The 23,350-nt window shown below is 41.5% G+C and overlaps 1 protein-coding gene across 3 annotated transcripts in view; it reads left to right on the top strand.

Moving 5' to 3' along the window:
• The window catches only part of LOC126416110 (ATPase family AAA domain-containing protein 2-like), a 233,383-nt gene that overhangs the window by 79,892 nt on the left and 130,141 nt on the right, over nucleotides 1–23,350 (top strand). For all 3 annotated transcript variants that reach the window (XM_050083621.1, XM_050083622.1, XM_050083620.1), the window contains exon 7: nucleotides 17,768–17,870. In XM_050083621.1, the coding sequence (XP_049939578.1) occupies nucleotides 17,768–17,870 (103 nt within the window). The remainder of the gene's footprint in view (nucleotides 1–17,767; nucleotides 17,871–23,350) is intronic.

The raw sequence follows: 23,350 nt of genomic DNA, 5'->3' as shown, positions 1-23,350 counted from the left end.
GTACCATAGATTTTTTGATCAGCAACAAAATTTCCAGCTTGCTCCCGAACCCTCTCCCCCAGTTACGTGAATTACGCCTTTTACTGGGAACACTTGTATGAATGATACAATGTAGCACACACAACTGTGCACAAACTGAATAAATCATCTGCTGCTTCATAGTTGTCCTACGTTTTTTTTTTTTTATGGTAGTGAATGCAGGAGCTCTGTACATTCAGGTTTTAAAATGAATTGCAACACTTACTGACTGTTTTAAGAGGTAAAGATGAAATATGAAATTTCAAAATTTTGGTTAGAAGATGAAAATGTCCTGTGGCAGTAAACAGTGGAAATGCAAATACAAAATGTTTAATATAACAGCTCAATTAACAAACTTTATTAGTAAGACTGTGCCTTGTATATACGCCTTTCTGTTACTGAATATTTCCATGATGATAACCACGTAAGAGAGAGATTTTGAAATAAATAGTAATCTGACTCTGCAGAATGTACACTGAAGGCTTTTAAGAAAGCAATGTGCGATTACATTACATGTACAGATAAAACTCTATACTTATCCATGTCATCAGTCATCAGAAATATTCCACATTTGAGGTAAAGCCGTATATGATAATTAGGAACCATGGAATTTTACTATGTGAGAAAATGATTTCTCCCAGGATATTTCTTGTCATTTAAAATACTGTTATAGCTTTCCTTTGTGCCCTCCTGTCTTCTTCCTCACCCCTCTTTCTTATTATATCTTTTTAATTACAAAATATGTGATGTGTGACAGATTGTTTTAAGTGTAAATGAACTGGAATGCCACTCTACTCCAGTACCTTCAGGGTGAGGCATTGAAAAAGGAAGGGAGACAGTTTTAATGCCCTGTCAGTGGCAATGTCATTAGAAAGTAAGAAAGATATTGCAAAGTAGTTGATAAGTACTGGTGGGTTGAATCTTTAAGTTGGGCCGTGAGATGTGCTTGGATAGCTCTGTTGGTAAAAATGGGATCACCAAAAAGTTCCATATATTAGTCCTAGTTTTGCACTTGTTCTTAATGCTTCGGGATGTTTCAACATCGTATGTATTGTCTAAAACATCTTTTATAACCCTAGCTTGCTTTGTTTTTCATCTGTCTTTCTTTCCCTGTGGACTACGCCACAAAAGATAGGGAATTTCATTTTTTGAGCCACAGAAAATCTCTCGTGCAGGTTGTAGAAAACTCCCTCCCCTCCATTCTTAATTGCTGTATTCTTTTAACTTCATTTTCTCCTAATCCATCTTTTTTACTTCTCACTATGTCCATTGTGCCTCCTGAACAGAAGCTGTCAGAGTGCTTACAAATGCCCTATCTTTGACCTCCTATTCTTTCTGTTGCTTTTACCTTCATCTTAATCTTCCTTCATCCTCACAACATGAGTCCCTCTCTCCCTCAGGTCTGAGAAAATGTTAGGAGTTTTTAGTGTTTCCGGAGCATGGTTAGCTCATTCAGTTCTTGTCCAAGCCAACAGCCATTTACAGACTTAACTATCCTGTGTTGTTTCTGACCTTGTAATTCATATTGTAACAATATGTTTTAAGAGAGACAGTTTTCAGCTTTGTATGCTTGAGAGTGTTGGTCCTTGTGTGTGTGTGTGTGTGTGTGTGTGTGTGTGAGAGAGAGAGAGACAGAGAGAGAGAGAGAGAGAGAATGCGATTTTATGTAGCTTTCAGCATATCTGTATTTCATATATTTTGACTACATTCATCTCGTAAAATATTTAAAGGGTGCTGATAACTACAGTGTTGAGAACAAACTAAATCTGTCAATAAGAGCATTTTCTGGGTAGAGAATAGATGGAGGATTTTTAATGTAAGAATTATAATAATTCCATGTAGTTTAACGACCTGATGCCAGTCTTTTCAGTTGGCCATCACATCGGTGACTTGTACATTCCTTAACTTACCCTGCTATTCCTACCAAGAAAGCTTAACGTAGAATCCAAACTACCTATCAATCGTGGCAAATCTTCTAATTTTTTTGATAATCATCAATAGGGGCTTGACACTGCCAATTTATTTTTCTGTGCAAGCAGTGGCATAGTTCCTTTGTGGAAGCTGTGACATGTTTACAGCTCAATGTGTGTTGTGTGATCTTGTGAGACAAGTGCTTTAGAGGTTGCCACATGACGGCCACAGATTCTGCTGAAGTTTTGTGTCAACATTTGCACATGTCCCCAGTGAACATTGGTAAAGTTTTACTTTCACCAATACAATACTTCAGAGATCTAGCCATTTATTTGACCCCATAGTGCAACAATCGAAAGTGCATTCCTGAGTTTTCAACAACTTAGAGGCATATCATCTCCGATAATATTTTCTTGATAGAAACTAACCTAGACCATCTTCTACAACTTTTTGCACACTCTTAAGTGAAATTATTAAAAAAATAAATAAATAAAATAATTAGGCAATTTTCATATGAATAATTTGAAGCAAAGTTGAAAAAATATGAAGTTTATGTTTTTATATCTTTGGAAGCAATTCCAGGATAAAACTGGAAACCTTGCGCATGACAACACACCAATAAAAGATGTTATAAAATTTCAATTTCCTGCTGCTTTCCAATAGTTTCCAAATTGATGGCAAAGTTGACATTTTTTGTAAAAATGGCAAAAATGGCTAAAGCACATAAAAAACTAGATTTGTTTTACGATGCAAGTACCCATGACCCTAGAAAATGATAAAGTGACGATGCATTTAAGATATACCCATATTTCGCTGGTACCTTAATTAAATCTGACTTCTTTATTATGTTCTTCAAATATTAGGAACACTCTGGCAAAAGTTCCTGATGATTAGGAAGAAAAAGTGGTGTATTTTGTCATGGCTCATCATGACATATTTCAGTTTACTATTTTTTTCCCTATGAGAGGTACTGGACATCGTGGTAGTAAATTTGTTGGACAACAGCTACAGCACCCATCATATAAACTGTCTTCAAATTTTAAAGAATTGTCACATTTTTTTAAGTTTTGGGGAAGTCGATAGCAGTCTGCTTGACATTTTTGGATTCACATTATTTAGTATTTTTATTATTTCTTTTTATTGTACACTGCTATTGACATGCTAGTTTAATTCCATTTTAAGATGTAGTGTGGTTGTGTAGTTTGCAGTGTATATTAACTGATGACAAATTGTGTAAACATGTTGCTATGGTTCATGGTGGCTTAACCACTGCTGGTTTCTGTCAGTGTGAGAAAACCAGCATCCCCCCCCCCCCCCTCAATCATTAATAGCTGTGCAACAGCAGCCACTGATGGATTTCCTTACCACAGGTTCCCAAGCCTTTCAGGGTTTCTTGATGCAGGATCTCAACCCTGATGATACATTTCTTTCAGTGTCGGAGGACAAAGCTAGAAGGGGACTCTTCAGGATCCGATGCGTATGTTTCCTTCAAGCTCCATGAATGTTACAGCTTTCCTCATGAGGAGAACTATACTGCCAACCAGACTGTCACTGAGAAATAACTACCGGGTGATCAAAAAGTCAGTATAAATTTGAAAACTTAATAAACCATGGAATAATGTAGATAGAGGTAAAAATTGACACACATGCTTGGAATGACATGGGTTTTCATTAGAACCACCCCATATTGCTAGATGCCTGAAAGATCTCTTGCGTGCGTCGGTTTGTGATTATTGTGTGTTCGGCCACCACTTTCGTCCTGCTTGGCCTCCCAGGCCCCCAGACCTCAGTCCGTGCGATTATTGGCTTTGGGGTTACCTGAAGTCGCAAGTGTATCGTGATCGACCCTCATCTCTAGGGATGCTGAAAGACAACATCCGATGCCAGTGCCTCACCATAACTCTGGACATGCTTTACAGTGCTGTTCACAACATTATTCCTCAACTACAGCTATTTGTTGAGGAATGATGGTGGACATATTGAGCATTCCCTGTAAAGAACATCATCTTTGCTTTGTCTTACTTTGTTATGCTAATTATTGCTATTCTGATCAGATGAAATGCCATCTGCCAGACTCCCCCCCCCCCCCAATAAAACCCCATGTCATTCCAAGCATGTGTGTCAATTTGTACCTCTCTATCTACATTATTCCGTGATTTATTCAATTTTCAAATTTATACTGACATTTTGATCACCTGGTACAATAATGTGCTGTTATAGAACCTAGTACATGTCACTCCTTGATGGCCAATAAAATAAATTTGTCAGGACATCTGGATGCATAATGCTCATTAAAGCATCCTTCTACTCAGTGTGCTCAGCTGAAGTCTCTTTCCAATTCACCATTCTTTTTTAGGAATGCATGCAGCATATTGTCCTTTCTGGAGGGGCACTCTATTTTGCTTCTGCACGGAGTGTGTTGATGATGTTAAATTTGCTTACACCAGCAGAGAATAAATTGATTGAAATAATTTTATTACAAGAACAGTGTTTTTAACATGGCGCATTTCAGCAGGAACTAGAGAAAAATCATGATTTTCTACCAATTGATGATACAACGATTCAGGGCAGCAGTGTTTCATATGATGCACCATCTTTTCTGCCCAGAATTATTGACAGTAGTGAAGGAGATATATTAACATTGGACCTTCAACCAGGAGAATATGCTGCTTGCATTTGTGAAAAACAGTGGTGGATTTGAAATATCTGTGAGATTTCTGCTGAGCAGAAGGATGCTTTTATAACCTTTATGAACCCAAATGACCCAGCAATTTTATTTTATTGGCCACCTAGGGGTGACAAATCTTGGGTTCCATAACAGCACATTACTGCAGTTATTCCTTCACCCTGAGTGAGATTGTCTGGCCAGCAGTACAGTTTTCCTCATCACATTTAACAGCAAGTTGGTGAAACCTGTAAAAAAATCCAAGTAATTTGAAGGAAACAATCTTAGGATCCTAAAGAGACTACTTTTAGCATTGTTCTCTGACACTGAAAGAAATGTATTGTCATTCTTGAGATCCTGTGTCCTCTTCCATTCCATTCAACTGCTGTTCCAAGTCCTTCGCAGTCTCTGGCAGAATTATAATGTCATTGGCACACATCAAAGCTTTTATTTCTTCTCCCTGGACCTTAATTCCTACTCCGAATTTTTCTTTTGTTTCCTTTACTGCTTGCTTGCTCAGAATACAGATTGAATAACATTGGGGATAGGCTACAACCCTGTCTCACTCCCTTCTCAACCACTGCTTCCCTTTCATGTCCCTCGACTCATTATAACTGCCATCTGGTTTCTGTACAAATTGTAAATAGCATTTTGTTCCCTGTATTTTACCCCTGCCACCTTTAGAATTTGAAAGACAGTGTTTGTCAACACTGTCAAAAGCTTTCTCTAAGTCTACAAATGCTATAAATGAATTTACCTTTCCTTAACCTATCTTCTATGAGAAGTCATAGGGTCAGCATTGCCTCATGTGTTCTTACATTTCTCCAGAATCCAAACTGATCTTCCCCGAGGTCGGCTTCCACCATTTTTCCATTCTGTTGTAAAGGATTCATGTTAGTATTTTGCAGCCGTGACTTATTAAACTGGTGGTTCGGCAATTTTCACACCTGTCAGCACCTACTGTTTTTGGAATTGGGATTATTATATTCTTCTTGAAGTCTGAGGGTATTTCATCTGTCTCCTATATCTTACTCACCGGATGGAAGAGTTTTGTCATGGCGGGCTCTCCCAAGGCTATCAGTAGCTCTAGTTGTCTACTCCCAAGGCCTTGTTTAAAGTTAACTCTTTCAGTGCTTTGTCAAATTCTCCACGTAGTATCACATCTCCTTTCTCGTCTTCTCTAAGTCCTCTTCCATTTCCGTACTGCTGCCCTCAAGTACATCTCCCTTGTATAGACCCCCTCTATATGCTTCTTACACCTTTCTGCTTTCTCTTCTTTGCTTAGGATTGGTTTCCCATCTGAGCTCTTGATATTCATTGAGGTGGTTCTCTTTTCTTCGAAGGTCCCTTGAATTTTCCCGTAGGCAGTATCTATCTTACTACCCCTGGTGATATATGCTCCTACATCTTTACATTTTTCCTCTAGCCATTTCTGCTTAGCCATATTGTACTTTGGACATTTGTGTTCTGTTCCGCCTGCTTAATTTATCCCATTTCAATATATTCTCCTTTCGCCAATTAAATTCAATATCTCTTGTACTACCCAAGGAGTTCTGCTAGCCCTCATCTTTACCTACTTTACCTTCCTGCTGACTTCACTATTTCATCTCTCAGAGCTACCCATACTTCTTCCACTGTATTCCTTTCCCCTGTTCTTGTCAGTTGTTCCCTAATGCTCCCTCCGAAGCCTCCAGTTCTTTCAATTTATCCAGGTCCCATCTCCTTAAATTCCTACCTTTCTGCAATTTATTCAGTTTTAATCTGCCGTTCATAATAAGTAAATTGTGGTCAGAGTCCCCATCTGTCCCTGGAAATGTCTTAAAATTTAAAATCTGGTTCCTAAATCTAACTACTATATAATCAATCTGAAACCTTCCAGTGTCTCCAGATCTCTCTCACGAATACAACCTTCTGTCATGATTCTTAAACCAAGTATTAGCTATGATTAAATTCTACTCTATGCAAAAAATCTACCATTTGTCTTCCTCTTTCATTCCTTTCCCCAATCCATATTCACCTACTGCTTTTCCTTATCTTCCGTTTCCTACTACAGAATTCTAGTCCCCCATGTCTATTACATTTTCATCTCCCTTAACTACCTAATTTCTTTTACCTCATCATACATTTCCTCAATCTCCTCCTCATCTGCGGAGCTATTTGGCATGTAAACTTGTACTGCTATGGTGGGTGTGTGCTTTATGACCATCTTGGCTACAATAATGCGTTGACCGTGCTGTTCATAGTAGCTTATCCATGTTCCTTTTCTTTTTTTTTTAACCTACTTCTGTATTACCTCTATTTGATTTTGTGTTTATTCACGTGACCAGAAGCCCAGTTCTTCCTGCCACCAAACTTCACTAATTCCCACTATATCGAACTTAAATCTATTAATTCCCCTTTTTAAGTTTTCTAACCTACCTGCCCAGTTAAAGGACTTTCCACACTCCTATCGGTATAATGCCAGTTTTGTTTCTCCTGATAATGACGACGTCCTGAGTAATCTGCACCAGGAGATCTGAATGGGGGCTATTTTACCTCCATAATATTTTACCCAAGAAGATGCCATCATCATATAACCAAACACTAGAGCTGCATACCCTTGGGAAAAATTACGGCTGTAATTATCCCTTGCTTTTAGCTGTTCGAAGTACCAGCACAGCAAGGCCATTGTGGTTGATGTTACAAGGCCAGATCAGACAAACATTGTTGTGTCTAGACAAGACAGCCTAGACACAATGAGAGGAAGCCGAAAGGCACGCGCTAAGCCAAAGCAGGGTGCGTGAGGTCTGAAACAGGATACGTAATGAATGCTATAAAGAAAAGTACGTAGCTTCTGGAATACTTAAATTTAATCCATCCTTTTGGTACATCTGGAGATTGTGGCGATACAAGTGAGACTCTTTAGATACATGCAATGTTACTAATGGCGCCTTGCTAGGTGGTAGCCATTGACTTAGCTGAAGGCTATTCTAACTATCTGCTCGGCAAATGAGCGAGGCTTCGTCAGTGTGCATCGCTAGCTACGTTGTCCGTACAACTGGGGCGAGTGCTAGTCCGTATTTCGAGACCTGCCTTGTGGTGGCGCTCGGTCTGCGATCCCTGACAGTGGCGACACGCGGGTCCGACATGTACTAATGGACCGCGGCCGATTTAAAGCTACCACCTAGCAAGTGTGGTGTCTGGCGGTGACACCACATTCCTCCCCCGCAAATCGGCGAACGGTCGTGTTACAAGGCTTCCGCCCGCCGTGGGGAGGACCCCAGGTTGACGTATGCGATGAGGTGGGGAGCCTAACAACAGGCGAGGCTGTGCCACACGCACCCGGCCATTCGGTCCGAGGGGATCTAGGAAACGCCTGAAAACCTAGTCCAGGGTGCACGTCAACATGCGGTGTAGGCGCCCGTAAAGAGACAGGAGGGGCCGAAGGGTCGTACCCGACGCGCGAAGACGCCATGTGGTCCGGAGTGGGCAAGAGTTCCATGGCGGAGGACGGCTGGTCACGGGAAGTAATCGGCGGCGCGTGACCCAGGGAGGTGCCCGGCGGCTGCAGCGACGCGCCCACTGCAGGCGGCACCGGCGGGAGAACAAGCGGCGGCGGCGCGTAGCTATGGGGCAAAATGGAAGGCATCGTCGGTAACACCTGGGGATGAGGCGAGCCAGTAGATGGGTCCCCAGGGCGCTGACCGGACGGCACCGTCGCTGAAAGCAGACGGGGAGCGGCAGAACCCGTGCGACGACAGAGGCGCAGCTGATTGAGATGCCGACGCACCTCACCAGAGGCCCCCAAAACCAAATACATCGCGCGGCCGAGGCAGCGAAGAATGCGCCCTGCGAGCCAACGCCGTGAACCGCGAAAGTTGCGATAGAATACAACGTCGCCTGGAGCAAAAGCAGGAGTCTGCCGCTCCACAGGAACCTGAGGCGGCGGATGCAGCAAAGACATCAAGGTTCGATGAGGACAAACGTGGAGCAACTCAGCCGGCGAGCGACCATCTCGGGGCTGAGAGCGATACGAAGACAAAAAGAGCAACAACGCGTCCTCCCGAGAATGCGACTCTTTCAACTTCACCATCTGTGACTTGAAAGTCCGGACCAATCGTTCAGCGGCACCGTTTGACTGAGGCGAAAACGGCGCGGATGTCAGATGTTGAATACCATTGGCCTTGCAGAATGACTGAAATTCTGCGGACATGAATTGTGGGCCATTGTCGGAAACAATAGTCTGCGGAAGACCTTCAATGCAAAAGATAGCAGACAACGCTTGGATGGTGGCAAATGACGTCGTGGAAGGCATCCGGACAACAAAAGGAAAATTACTGAAGGCATCTACCACAACCAACCATCTAGCATTCCAGAATGGACCAGCAAAATCGATGTGCAAGCGTTGCCAAGGGGAAGTGGCTTTTGGCCGTGCAAAGACTTTCCGCGGCGGTGCGGATTGTTGTTCGGCACACGCCATGCAAGAAGAACACATTTTCGTAATCGCAGCATCGATTCCGAACCTAGTACAGTGCTGACGAGCAAGTTGTTTCGTTCGCACTATACCCCAATGTCCTTGGTGAAGAAGCCGTAAAACAGAGGACTGTAACGAACGTGGGACCATGACTCTGGACTGATCATTATCAGAACGCAACAACAAAACACCACGTCGTACAAAAAGTCTCTCCTTATGAGCAAAAAATTGGCGAACCAACGGATCCTCGATCCGTGACTTTGACAAGGGCCATTGCGTAGCAACAAAACGCAAAACGGTAGCAAGGACAGGGTCAGCAGCTGTGACTGTAGCTACACGACGAAAATCAATCGGAAACGATTCGACCACTTCATCGGTTTCCGAATCAATGAACATGCAAGCAAGTTCGGAAGAATCGAATGCTCTATCCTCAGTAACAGGCAAACGGGACAATGCATCGGCGTTTCTGTGCTTAGCAGTGGACCGATACAAGATATCGTAGCGGTACTGCGAGAGGAAAATAGACCAGCGAATGAATTTCTGCGCTGTACGTGGAGGTACAGGCTTGTTCGGATGAAAAAGCGACGTCAAAGGTTTGTGGTCTGTGATGATGGTAAAGTGACGACCATACAAGAAATCATGGAACTTAGTAACACCAAACACGAGAGCCAAAGCTTCTTTCTCTATCTGTGAATAATTTCTTTGCGCAGACGAGAGCAATTTGGACGCAAAGGCAATAGGGCGATCATGCGACCCATCTTTGTGCGCAAGCACAGCACCGATCCCGAAATCCGATGCATCTACCATCAACAAAAGGGGTTTCTGGGGATCGAATGGCGTAAGGCAAGTATTAGAAAGCAACGCCGATTTCAACTGGCGATAGGCGCATTCGCATTCCGTCGTCCAGACGAACAGAACACCCTTACGGCGTAAGCTATGAAGCGGAGCTGAAATGGGAGAGGCATTGCGCAGAAAGTGATGATAATAGTTAATTTTACCCAACACACTCTGTAGCTGCTTCAAATTCTGCGGCGAAGGCAAGTCTTGTATGGCACGGAGGTGCTCTGGACTCAGATGTATGCCTTGTGCATTTATGACATGTCCCAGATATGGTAAGTCACGAGCAAAAAACACACATTTGTCCTTCCGCAAGCAAAGACCATTTTGTCGCAATACCTGAAATAATGTTCGTAGGTGTGCTAAATGCTCGTCTGCTGTCTGTCCGGAGATCACAATATCGTCCAGATAGTTTGCAGCAGTAGGGACCGACGCACAAACAGTTTGTAAATATTGCTGAAACAATGCAGGGGCGGACGCACACCCAAATGGCAGTCTTTTGAATCGGTACAAACCAAGATGCGTGGTAACCACCAAGACGCGCTGGGATTCGGCGTCCACTGGGATTTGCAAGTACGCATCTGCTAGGTCCAACTTCGAAAAATATTTACCCGGGCACAGTTTATCAAAAAGATCTTCCGGGCGGGGTAAGGGAAAAGTTGCAATCACTAGTTGTGGATTCACTGTTGCCTTGAAGTCCACACAAAGTCTCAGTTTTCCGGAAGGTTTCGGCAAAATTACTAAGGGTGAGGCCCAGAGATAAGCTTGCACACGTTCAATTACACCTTGTGATTCTAAATCGTTTAATGTTCTTGCGCGCTCGGAAAAATTTCGGTTGCGCATTTACTTTCAGTTCCAAATGTGCTTTATAGTTCTTAGCGCAACCCAGGCCCGGTGCAAAAATGTCTGCAAATTCTTCACACAGACGAGAAACACTGTCTGAAGGCACAGTCTGATTCACTGATAGGACCTGATTTACTATAGACATGTTAAACAATTGAAATAAATCTAAACCAAACAAGTTCACTGCAGTAGAAGAACGAAGAACGTAAAATGACACAAGTTTTGTTTGTCCCTTGTATGTTGCAAGAAGAGTGCACTGTCCTAACACAGGGATATTCTGACCTGAATAACTATTTAACTGAACATTTGCGGCACGCAACGGAGGTTTGCCCAGTTGGTTGTACGTGTCATGATTGAGCAATGAAACTGCAGCTCCGGTATCGAGCTGGAATGGTATGACCTTGCCGTTAAAGTCCAAATCTAAATAAAGTTTAGTGTCCTGCTGACGACAAGAGCGACTGTCTCGTGCAATTTGAACTGACACTGGTACAGAAGCACTTGCGTCTTGACGCGAGTTCCGGCGACGTTGACGCACAGTATTTGTGGGACGAACACAGTCACTGTTAGAGACAGTGGCACTGGACGAAGTTGAATTAACTACATGAATGTCCATGGGCGAAGGTTCACGAGCCTGAGTATTCTTGGTTCGATTCCGGCGCGAAGCAAAGGGCCTGGAATGATTAAGAGTGTCTGATCTGAGCTTTTTCTGGCAAACACTTTGAACATGTCCTTTTTTATTACAGTAAAAGCAAGTAGCTTGGCGTGACGGGCAATTTTCACGCGAATGTCTAGTAGCACACCGTGGGCATGATTTGACTGCATTTGTATGCTGGCGCGGCACACCTGGTTTAGAGCGTGGCGGCAGCTGCGTGGACGTGCGCGAGGGCAGTTTACTGGGCCGTGCAGCGCGCCCGGCGGGCCGGTTAATGTTACACACGGCTGGCGAAGTTGCAAATGATTCCTGAGCAAAGTCAAGCGTGTCTTGTCTATCCAATATGTCTATCACTTGTTGAAGGGAGGGATTGACTAGTTTCAAAATCTGTTCCCGTATACGAACATCAGAAACGTTCCGTGCTATTGCATCACGTACCATAGTATCTGAAGAAGGGAGTCCACATTCACACTCAAAAGCACAATCTCTTGTAAGGCCTTGCAATGTTGCAACCCACTCCCTATTAGTTTGACCGGCCGTACGTTTTGTACGAAAGAAAGTATACCTTTTTGCAACTACATTAACGGTTTCCTTGAAATAGGCATCTAAAGCAGACAAAATTTCTTCGTAAGACAGAGTTGCTACATCGCGTCGGGGAAATAATTTCACTATCACACGGTACGTTTGCACCCCTACACACGACAATAAATGAGGCTGCCGCTCGTTACCCTGAATTCTGTAGGCGGCGAGATGAAATCCAAACTGGCGTGACCACTCCGTCCATGTTTCCTTAGCTGGGTCAAAGGGCCTAAAAGGCGGTGCAACTGGGAGTTGTGGCTGCGGTAGCGGTGGAGCGGCGGCTGCCGCATCGTTTTGCAGTGCACGTTGACCCTGGACGAGCTGTCCAAGGGCATCCAATAACGCCTGCGTCTGCTGATTCTGCAAGCGATAAAATTCGGACAGTACATCTGGCGAAGCCGTGACACAAGTAAATGTAAGCAATTAGAAAGAACAAGACACTTTCCGTTGACTCGTCGCCAAAAATTGTTGTGTCTAGACAAGACAGCCTAGACACAATGAGAGGAAGCCGAAAGGCACGCGCTAAGCCAAAGCAGGGTGCGTGAGGTCTGAAACAGGATACGTAATGAATGCTATAAAGAAAAGTACGTAGCTTCTGGAATACTTAACTTTAATCCATCCTTTTGGTACATCTGGAGATTGTGGCGATACAAGTGAGACTCTTTAGATACATGCAATGTTACTAATGGCGCCTTGCTAGGTGGTAGCCATTGACTTAGCTGAAGGCTATTCTAACTATCTGCTCGGCAAATGAGCGAGGCTTCGTCAGTGTGCATCGCTAGCTACGTTGTCCGTACAACTGGGGCGAGTGCTAGTCCGTATTTCGAGACCTGCCTTGTGGTGGCGCTCGGTCTGCGATCCCTGACAGTGGCGACACGCGGGTCCGACATGTACTAATGGACCGCGGCCGATTTAAAGCTACCACCTAGCAAGTGTGGTGTCTGGCGGTGACACCACAAACATCTAGACCGTTGCCCCTGCAATTTCTGAAAATGCTGCTGCCCCTTGTAAGGAGCCACGCCTCTCAATAGATAACCCTCCATTGTGGTTACACCTACGGTACAGCTATCTGTATCATTGAGGCACCCAATGTTCACTGAGAGCATGTGTGAATGCTGGAACAAAATTTCAGCAAAATCTCTGTTGGTCATATGGGAAATTTTCCGATATTAGAATACTTGACATGAAATGCCCAAATTAAGATCTATATTTAGAAAATGATCATGGTTTGATTGTAACATGAAAACATTATACAGAGGGGTCCAAAAAAATGTATCCACTGTGTAAAAGTCCATAACTGGCAAAGTAATTGATGGAGTTGTCTCATCTTTTGTAGTGTAATAGTTTGTAATTCCGGCAATCGCCACACAAGCGTTGTATTACGTTGTTTTGTTTTGTCAGATGATAATCACCAGATAGTCATTGTTTTGTTCTTAGTTGCACCTAGTTACTCGAGTAAACATGACACTGGCGCAAGTCTTACATTCGATGAAAGGAGTCGGTTTTGAAGTGGTATGTTAAGTACGAAAACATTAATGAGGTTCAACAACAATGTCTAAATGAGTATCAAACAGAACCACTGACACGTTTAACGATTTGTCGCATTCAAGACAAATTTGAAGTTGGAGGCTGTGTTAAAGATGTACACAAACAACGATCTGGATGTCCTGTAACAGTAACAAGTCCTGCTAACTCCCGTCGTGTGTTATAACAATTCACTCGCTCACCACAGAAGTCTGTGTGACAGTGTGCCCGTGAAACTGGAGTGAGTCACTCAAGTGTTTGGCAAATTTTGAAGACAGCAATGTGGAAGTGCTACATCCCACGATTGCTACACGCAGTGAACGAGGACGACCCAGATCGTAGAATGGAGTACTGCGAGTGGTTTACTAACATGGCGCGCAATGATGAAGAGTTTGCAGAGATGATAGTGTGGTCTGATGAGGCGCAGTTTAAACTCAGTGGTACAATAAATCGCCACAATTGCATCTACTGGGCCGCCGAAAATCTGAACGTCCATGTAGACAAAGCTGTGAATATGCCAGGAGTAAATGTGTGGAGTGGGTTGTCTTACCGTGGCTTGATTGGGCCATTCTTCTTTGACGGCACAGTTACCGGTGAGGTGTACCTTCAGAAGCTTCAGACATCCATTTTATGTGCCATCCGAGACTTGTATGGAGACGGAAGAGTTTACTTTCAACAAGATGGTGCCCCAGCCCACTGCCAAATTCATGTTAGGACGTATCTCGACGAAAATCTACCAGGAAGATGGATAGGCCATAGAGGTGCTGTGGATTATCCACCACGTTCCCCCAGACCTAACTCCTCTGGACTTTTACCTGTTGGGAACACTAAAGGATATCGTTTATCAACAAAAGCTACACACATTGGACGAACTTCGAGAGTCCATCGTACATTCATGTGCAAATATCCAACTGAACACGTTGCAGTCAGTGGTTAGTGCTGCAGTTCGGCGGCATCGTTTGTGTGTGGATGTTAATGGTGACCGTTTCGAACACCTACAGTGATGTCTTTAAGTTGGACTTTAAGATACACTTTCACCAAAAATGAGACAACTCCGTCAATTAGTTTGCGAGTTATGGACTTCCAAACAGTGGATACTTTTTTTTTTTTTTACCCCTCGGTATAGGCTCATAAATAAATCAAAAGTACAAAATGATTTCATTCACCATATGAAACACTAAAGAAACTTAACTGCATTTATGTTAAGTATTTTACTGGTTTCAACATATAAGTCTGTTTATAACCTACTAAATAATTAATAGACTTCTGGCATCTACTACCTGGATGGAACTGGAATACGATAACATGCAACTCATAATTAATAAATTAATGCATCCCTGTTAGTGATGTGCACAAAAGAAAGTTGGGGGGGGGGGGGGGCATATGCAGTGTACCATGTGACACTCCAACCAATATTGCCATTATATGCCACATCTGTCTATAGCGTGGAGTTTGGGGTGCACATTGAACATTTAGCATTGATTTTCATGTTGGGTATGGTGAAGGCACGTTACCCACTGTAATGTTCGTTATAGGTGGCATAAAGTGTGGTACATTGTTTTAATCTGTCAGAAAAGAATACACATTGTTAAAACACTGGTGAGTGCACCCTATACCGATACTGGCAGTGATAACCATATTTGAAAGCTTGTTCTTACTCTGTCCTGTTCAAGCAACCGTTTGGTCTGCGGTGGAAGGTTCTTTTACGAGAGATGTTTCCCACTTTTCCTATTCCATCTGCAAATTATATGCAGTGACTCTTGGTAACTATCACAGTATGAGCTTGAGTCTCTCTCTCTCTCTCTCTCTCTCTCTCTCTCTCTCTCTCTCTCTCTCTCTCTCTCTCACACACACACACACACACACACACACACACACACACACACACACAGAGAGTCAAGAATTTGCTGTTACTATACTTCTCTTTTAGCACTTAAAACTAAATAATAATAAAGGTTTGGGTGGAATGTATTTACTTAAGATTTGTCAACTGAATTTCATCCTGCCATCTCCCACTCCTATAACTCTTTTCATGTTACCATTTCACTTTACTGTATCCAATGATTAATCATCAATTGTATAGTCAAAGAACGATGCCTCCTTCCATGTATAAAACATTACGTTTGTTATAATAGAGGGAAACATTCCACGCGGGAAAAATATATTTAAAAACAAAGATGATCTGACTTACTATACGAAAGCGCTGGCAGGTCGATAGAAACACAAACAGACACATACATACACTCAAAATTCTAGCTTTCGCAACAAACTGTTGCCTCATCAGGAAAGAGGGAAGGAGAGGGAAAGACGAAAGGAAGTGGGTTTTAAGGGAGAGGGTAAGGAGTCACTCCAATCCCGGGAGCGGAAAGACTTACCTTAGGGGGAAAAAAGGACGGATATACACTCGCGCGCGCACACACACACACACACACACACACACATATCCATCCACACATATGCAAACACAAGCAGACATGTGTGTGTTCAGTTATTGGTGATTGCTCTCAAAGTGAGGCCTGTTTGAGTTCACAAAAATCTTAATTAGTTCCTTGCACAGCTCAAAATAGTTCTGCATTTGGGTTTTCTTGCTGTTGTGCACTAACTGCTTTTTTGCCGTCAAGAACACTTTGTTTGAAACTTTTCATCCACTACCAATGGATGATCTATGTTGTTGAAACTTTTTGCAGCATTAGTAAGTGCCCATATAGAGGTGCAAAAATAGCTGTGCATTAATATGCCATGGGAAATAGCCCCGAATAATGCAAGCAGTCTTAATTTGTTTTGTGTTGTGGTAGCGTATCAGTCACTATACCTCTAATAAATCACTTAATTTATATATAAAAACAAAGATGAGGTGACTTACCGAACAAAAGCGCAGGCAGGTCGATAGACACACAAACAAACACAAACATACACACAAAATTCAAGCTTTCGCAACAAACTGTTGCCTCATCATTTCTTCGTCAAACAATTGTTAGCCTCATTTTGATTATCTGCCACCACAATACCACTCCTTTTAATATACTACACGCAGTTTTTTCGAAATTTTCCCGAATTTCTCCGTCCTTTAACGTGTTTTGGCGGCAACACAACCACCTAACCTTTATGCACATCGTTGTCTACCAACCCAAGTCCAACATAGCCCAGCTGTAACCAACACCTTTTCGCCTTTTTTCATTCCAGATCTCCAGTTTCTTTCCGTTCCTTTCGTCTTCCCCTCTCCTTCCCTCTTTCCTGATGAGGCAACAGTTTGTTGCGAAAGCTTGAATTTTGTGTGTATGTTTGTGTTTGTTTGTGTGTCTATCGACCTGCCTGCGCTTTTGTTCGGTAAGTCACCTCATCTTTGTTTTTATATATAATTTTTCCCACGTGGAATGTTTCCTTCCATTATATTGAAATCACTTAATTTGTTGGATGAAGATTAAATAAATGTCGTGTGACTAAGGCCTCCCGTCGGGTAGACCATTCACCGGGTGCAAGTCTTTTGATTTGATGCCACTGCAGTGACTTGCACGTTGATGGGGGTGAAATGATGATGATGATGATGATAACACAACACCCAGTCCCTGAGTGAAGAAAATCTCCAACCCAGCCGGGAATCGAACCCGGCCTCTTTGGATTGACATTCTGTTGTGCTGACCACTAAGCTACTGGGGGGCGGACTGGATGAAGATCATTCCCCCTTCCCATAAAATTACTTTGCAAGTGACATTTGGCTAAGATAATCGGTGGATAGAGCACATGTAAAGTACCCACTCCTTTTAGCTCTGTGGGTTACACTGTAGTGATATGGAACTTTGGGAACACAGCTGAGTTAGTGAACCACCATCAATAAAGATAGCTTTCTGTTACCCTAAGGTTAATAGTGAGCTTCTTTGTGTTCAATCAAGTCGTCGTTTCCATTTCCTGCACAATATTTCGATGACCGATCCGGCCGTCTTCTTCAAGTGCTGAGAATTTTGCTATTACGTGCACTCGCTGTGTGGACTCCAGTGTGGTGGAAGTCCAGGCAACAAGTACAGATACTAGCAAAACTCGCAGCACTGAAGAAGATGGCTTGGTTGATTGTGAAATATTGTGCAGGAAATGGAAACGACATCTTGGCTGAGCACTCAGAAGTTCACTATTAATCATGTTGGGGAAACTTGACAGACTAAATCCTGGAGTTATTTTAATCAGTGGATTTCTTCCTTTTTCTTTTTATGCATTCTATAATTTATCACGCATTATTAATTTTACTGCTATGCAGAATAGGCACAAACTTATTCATACTTCCTTTCAACAGAATTTTGAAGATATGTACTCAAGAGTGAAACGGCCAAGGCGGTCAACTCGCAGATTGATGTATCCTCAGCAGCAGCCTGCACCAAGATCTCGCAAAATTAATGGTGTGTGTGATATTTACAGGTTTTTCTTTGACTGATATTACAATATTTGTATTAGTATTTTGTCTGATGTGACAACCTCATATTCCCACTTTCATTTTGTGGCATGGTGTGTTAAATATGTAAGTTTTAAACTGTGAATCCAGTTCTGGGATTTCTTCAACTGTTCTACATGCTATCGGTCCCTGAGCTTCTTTGTTATTACTATTATTATTAATTGCTATTAAATCAAAATTATCCTCATATTCTACAAGGTGTTGGTCACATCAATAATACCAAAATCCGTCAGTGAACAATGCAAAGCTTTACAATAATATTATCAAAATCTGTCAATGAACAATATAAACCTGTAATGTTACATCAGATAATACATTGCATATATACTGTGTAACCCTGCTTTTATGTTCCCAGAATTAGCGTTTTCCTGCTGTTTGCAACATTTTTTTACGTTTCTGTCAAATTTTTTATGTTTACAGTGTTTTTTCACTCCATATTTTGTGTGAACAGATTTATAATTTTCCCGCGATTTATGCTTTACAAAAAAAAATGTTTGTGGAGATTAAAACTGATGTAATTGATGTACAATTATGCTGGCTGAACCAGTAAATGAATAAACGTTGTAGCTAGTCCTCCTCGATATCCTACTGCTGCCAGTTGCTGCTTGGTGTGGTGGCTGATGGGAGTAACTACATAGGTTCATTCGAATAAAGGTATCATGACCAGTCCTAACCATTTCTAAACTGTCTCTACATTGTGTGCGCAGCTTTGTGATTCTTCTGATCATCTTGACACCTTTGCGCTATTTGAACCACTTGTAGCACTAGTTGACATCTTTGCTGACATTGCATTGCTCAGATGTTTTTGGCTGAAAAGCAGCAACTAAGATATTTTCCCCATGTTTAGTGAGACATGTTTTGAGAATTTATTCTCATTATCAAGTGCAAATATTTGTGTGTGTTTTTTGTGATGTTTCACAAACAAGCAATGTGAGTGACTGTGGGGAGGCGGGGGGGTTGCATAACTGAGGTGGCACAGTACCTGATAACCTCAAAAAGGCGATTACAGTGGAAGAGATGCAGAACAACACATATGCAGGCACCACACAAAATAGTTATGTAAATATTTGCACTTAACAAGAATAGATACTCGAAAAGTGTCATGCCGCACAAGAAAAAATAAGTAATTGGTGCTGTGTTTCATTATTTACATTTTCCAGTTTCAGTGGGACAATGTTAGTAGAGACTGTAAGGTTTAAAAAGTACTTCAAATTGGCAAATGCCTTATTTTTGTTAAAATATGAAACAATAAATCACTATCTTGGTTGAATTAATATTATATTTGTTGGTAACAGCATCTTACTTACGTAACAAATGAAATGTTTAAACAAGGTTAAACTGAAATGAATACCATAGAAAGAAAATAGACATTTTACACTCATTTGTGGCAGATTGAAAGAATGTAAGGTTTATAGAAAATGGATAGAGATTGTAATGATAACAAGTGTAAACCCTTAAGATATCACAGCAAGTAAGTTGTAATTCCACATTTGCTCTGGGTTTGGTTAACATACAGTATTTCTCATTGGTTGATAGTTGGGAAGTTTCATGTTGAGGTTACACATGCTCGTGTTGTTCAGCTTTTTATGTCAGCAGAACTGCCCCTTAGGATGACTGAACGTATGTCAGAAGTATGTATTGCTGGCAGACAGTTTGCTTTCATAGACAGTGTGCTAAGACACTGTTCATGGCTCTGATAGCTTCACCACTATACAGATGATTTAGATTCTTTCTCTTTGTCTTTTTTCCACTTTCTTTTATTTTATTATCCTCTACATTTTCATATTAAATTATCTTCATTTATTGTTTATTCTGCAATTTCGTGTCTTCTGTTCTTTACTTAGTTTGATGTTCCTCCGTCACTTCTTCCTTCCAATTTTTGTTGTTTGTTCCGTTTTCACACGATTCATGTTCCTCATTCATCTGTCCATCCTTTATCTCAGACCTCTTGACTTCTTTCTGTCACTTCTCATGCTTTCTAATAATATATTACTTGTTTACTATTATGGTGTGTAATGTCTCCCTTGTGGGAAACAGTGTTTGTTGAACCTTTCTCATGTTTCCGTTTGCAGTCAGCCGATTGGTAGAAGAAATTTTCGCCTGTTCAGCTTGTAGTTGAGCTGTATTTGAGTATGTTTATTCTTTTAGTGAGTGAACTGGACTTTTGACGATGAACTACAGTTCATTTTGTACGTATTAATTAGTTACAATTTATAAGAAGTAAAAAACAGGCATTGAGTTAAGCCTAATGTTTCCGTAATGAGGCTGCGAAACACATTTATTATTCTTGCAGATAATACATGTGTGCCATAAATAATTGAGGTCTCAGTGTGTGTTAATTCAACCATCCCTAGTTGATGATTGTAAAAATACCAATGAAATTTTGTGCTGTATCTTGTAGCATGAGTGGATTAAGTTAACTGCCTGGTAAAGAATGAGACATAAACAAGAATTGGAATGGTTTATGTCCTTCGGCTGACAAAATATTGAAGACCTAAATGTGATTGCTATAGCAAAGTTTCGACATCAGCATTGTCTCCAGTGTGAAGCAACATACTGTACCATTTCGTGATAAATTACGAAGTCAGTTTGTTCATTGTGAAAGTGGCCATATAATAAAGTTTCTCTGCAGCATCATAAATTAGAACAGCTTCTAGTTTGGTGACATTTGAGAGAAATTAAAGTCTTGAAGTTATATTCTCTGTGTCTTCTGTAACCTATCCTGTAGAGTTTGTATGATCTTAGAATACAACATATTCGCCCGCATCTCGTGGTCATGCGGTAGCATTCTCGCTTCCCACGCCCGTGTTCCCGGGTTTGATTCCCGGCGGGGTCAGGGATTTTCTCTGCCTCGTGATGGCTGGGTGTTGTGTGATGTCCTTAGGTTAGTTAGGTTTAAGTAGTTCTGAGTTCTAGGGGACTGATGACCATAGATGTTAAATCCCATAGTGCTCAGAGCCATTTGAACCAATACAACATATTCACGCTTCTCCAGATCTCAACATATTCTGACCCTGTTTCTTCTTCAGGACATTTGGGTTCTTCTCCCGGGTCAGATGATTCATCAAAGAATTTCTTGTGCTTAAATGTTTCATTTCCTTTTTTGATTCTCAGCAGCCGAAGGACATGGAACTGATTTCGAATACCATATCCCCATAAACTTCATTTCAGCTGAATCCTTGTGAAATTAAAAAGATGCCTGAAGCTCAGCTAAAAACATTGCAAGAGTGTGAAACATTTCAACAAAAGTAGAAATGTCTATATCTCAGCTTGCAGGTGGTGGTTTCTTTCTTTCTTCTTCTTCTTCTTCTTCTCCTCTCTCTCTCTCTCTCTCTCTCTCTCTCTCTCTCTCTCTCTCCCCCCCCCCCCCCCCCCCCCACCCACACTGTTACAGAATACATCCCCGCACTATCATGAAAGCTGCTTCAATACTGCTTAACTTTCTAAGAAGGCTTCAAGTTTCACATCTAACTCTACAACTCTCATTTTCTGAAACTGTTCTTAATGCAGAAAACAGTGCATTCCAAACTGAATTCAAACCCTTACAAACATCCTTACATGCTATTATTGAGCTGTACACGGTGACTTCAGTGTCATACTCGCAGAATCAAAAAATGTTCCATATACCTGTCAAATGTACAAAGAAACCGGCTAAACTTTGAATTAACTCAAAAAACCGTATTGCAGCATTGTGCAGCTCGTGAGCCAACTAGTTTCACCAAGTGAGCTGAGCATGGAATGAAGAAAAGGTTCTATTACGTGATATATCAGATCTGAAAAATATTTAGAAGAAATAACTTAATTACTTCTTCTTTGCGTCACAGTTATCCCTGTGAGACGTATGAATGTTTAATAAATTACTGGTCATAAGAATTAAGTACAGTCATTACGTGATATATCTGATCTGAAAAATATTTAGAAGAAATAACTTAATTACTTCTTCTTTGAGTCACAGTTATCCCTGTGAGACGTATGAATGTTTAATAAATTACTGGTGATAAGAATTAAGTACACCCTTTTCCAGAGTTACCAAACCATGCTATACGCTCAGCCAAAACCAGAATCATACTCTGCAGTCATTTCCAGATACATAATGAAATTTCCATTATTTACACAGCTAAACACCCTTTGTCTCCATGAAATGCTAGACCCCTAGAAGCCAGCTTTTTAACTGCAGGAACAACGCTTCCTAGCACATTGACTCAATACATAATTTCATGCTAATGCCGGGTGAGCAACCATTTGTTAATTGTATTCACCTTGTTTCCTTTGTTTTTCAATTTTAACAAGCAATCTCTGTGAGAGGTAGAAGTTTCATGTTCAGCTATTCTTATTCCAGCATGGCTCCAATCACTGAAACCAAAAGTTGCAAATTGAAATGTACAGAACAATGATCGTTGACTAGGAGAATATACAAGTTATTCACTGTTGATAATTTCCCCATTCACCAAAACCCTCTGAAACAGCTTTTCGCTGTAAAGCTGCCATGATCCGTTTTCATATCGCCATGTGGACTTGGAAAAATCAGCATTTTTGTTTTGATTAATACCATTTTTGACCAAATAATGTAGTGTCTGGTCATGTTTTCCCAGTAAAATGAATCATCATTTGGAATAGGAAAATCCTCTGCCTTAGAATTTTGTAGATTCTTTAAATGCTTCCGGAACTCTGAAAGTCACCATATTTACCTGATGGTTTTTGAGAAATACAGCGTCGTCTTAACAGGTGAAGCTTTAGCTACTAAGGTCATGTGCAGATTTATTTTGCAGAATTTGGGAGGCTAGGGATGGGCAAATGAAACTTGCCATCAAACAAGCTCAAGATATCCTGGTACAACAAAGCGCTCGATTACTTTATCGCTGTTGCTCGAACAATCGCGTGAACAATTGACTCGTGTGGTGCTAGTGCAAAGAATATGCATGAAACTATGAACTAGCCAGTACTACAATCTACATCTACATGGTTACTCTGCAATTCACATCTAAGTGCCTGGCAGAGGGTTCACAACGAACCATTTTCATACTACTTCTCTACCATTCCACTCTCGAATAGCGCGTGGTAAAAAGGAACACCTAAATCTTTCCGTTTGAGCTCTGATTTCTCTTATTTTATTATGATGATCACTTCTCCCTACGTAGGTAAGTGTCAACAAAATATTTTAGCATTCGGAGGAGGAAATTGGTGATTGAAATTTCGTAAATAGATCTCACCGCAAAGAAAACTCCCTTTGTTTCAGTGACTGCCACCTCAACTCGCTTATCATAACAGTGACAGTCTCACCCCTATTGTGCGATAACACGAAACAAGCTGCCCTTCTTTGCACTTTTTCGATGTCCTCTGTCAATCCTACCTGGTACAGTGTTTTCTGGTCTTTGGAATCTATACTTACTCATAACTAAGTCTGTGCATAGTATTTTCCCTGCAATG

This window comes from Schistocerca serialis, chromosome 8 (genome assembly GCF_023864345.2).
Source record: "Schistocerca serialis cubense isolate TAMUIC-IGC-003099 chromosome 8, iqSchSeri2.2, whole genome shotgun sequence".
Classification (NCBI taxonomy): domain Eukaryota; kingdom Metazoa; phylum Arthropoda; class Insecta; order Orthoptera; family Acrididae; genus Schistocerca; species Schistocerca serialis.
The sequence above is the reverse complement of the archived record's forward strand: the minus strand, read 5'-3'. Positions and strand labels throughout refer to the sequence as shown.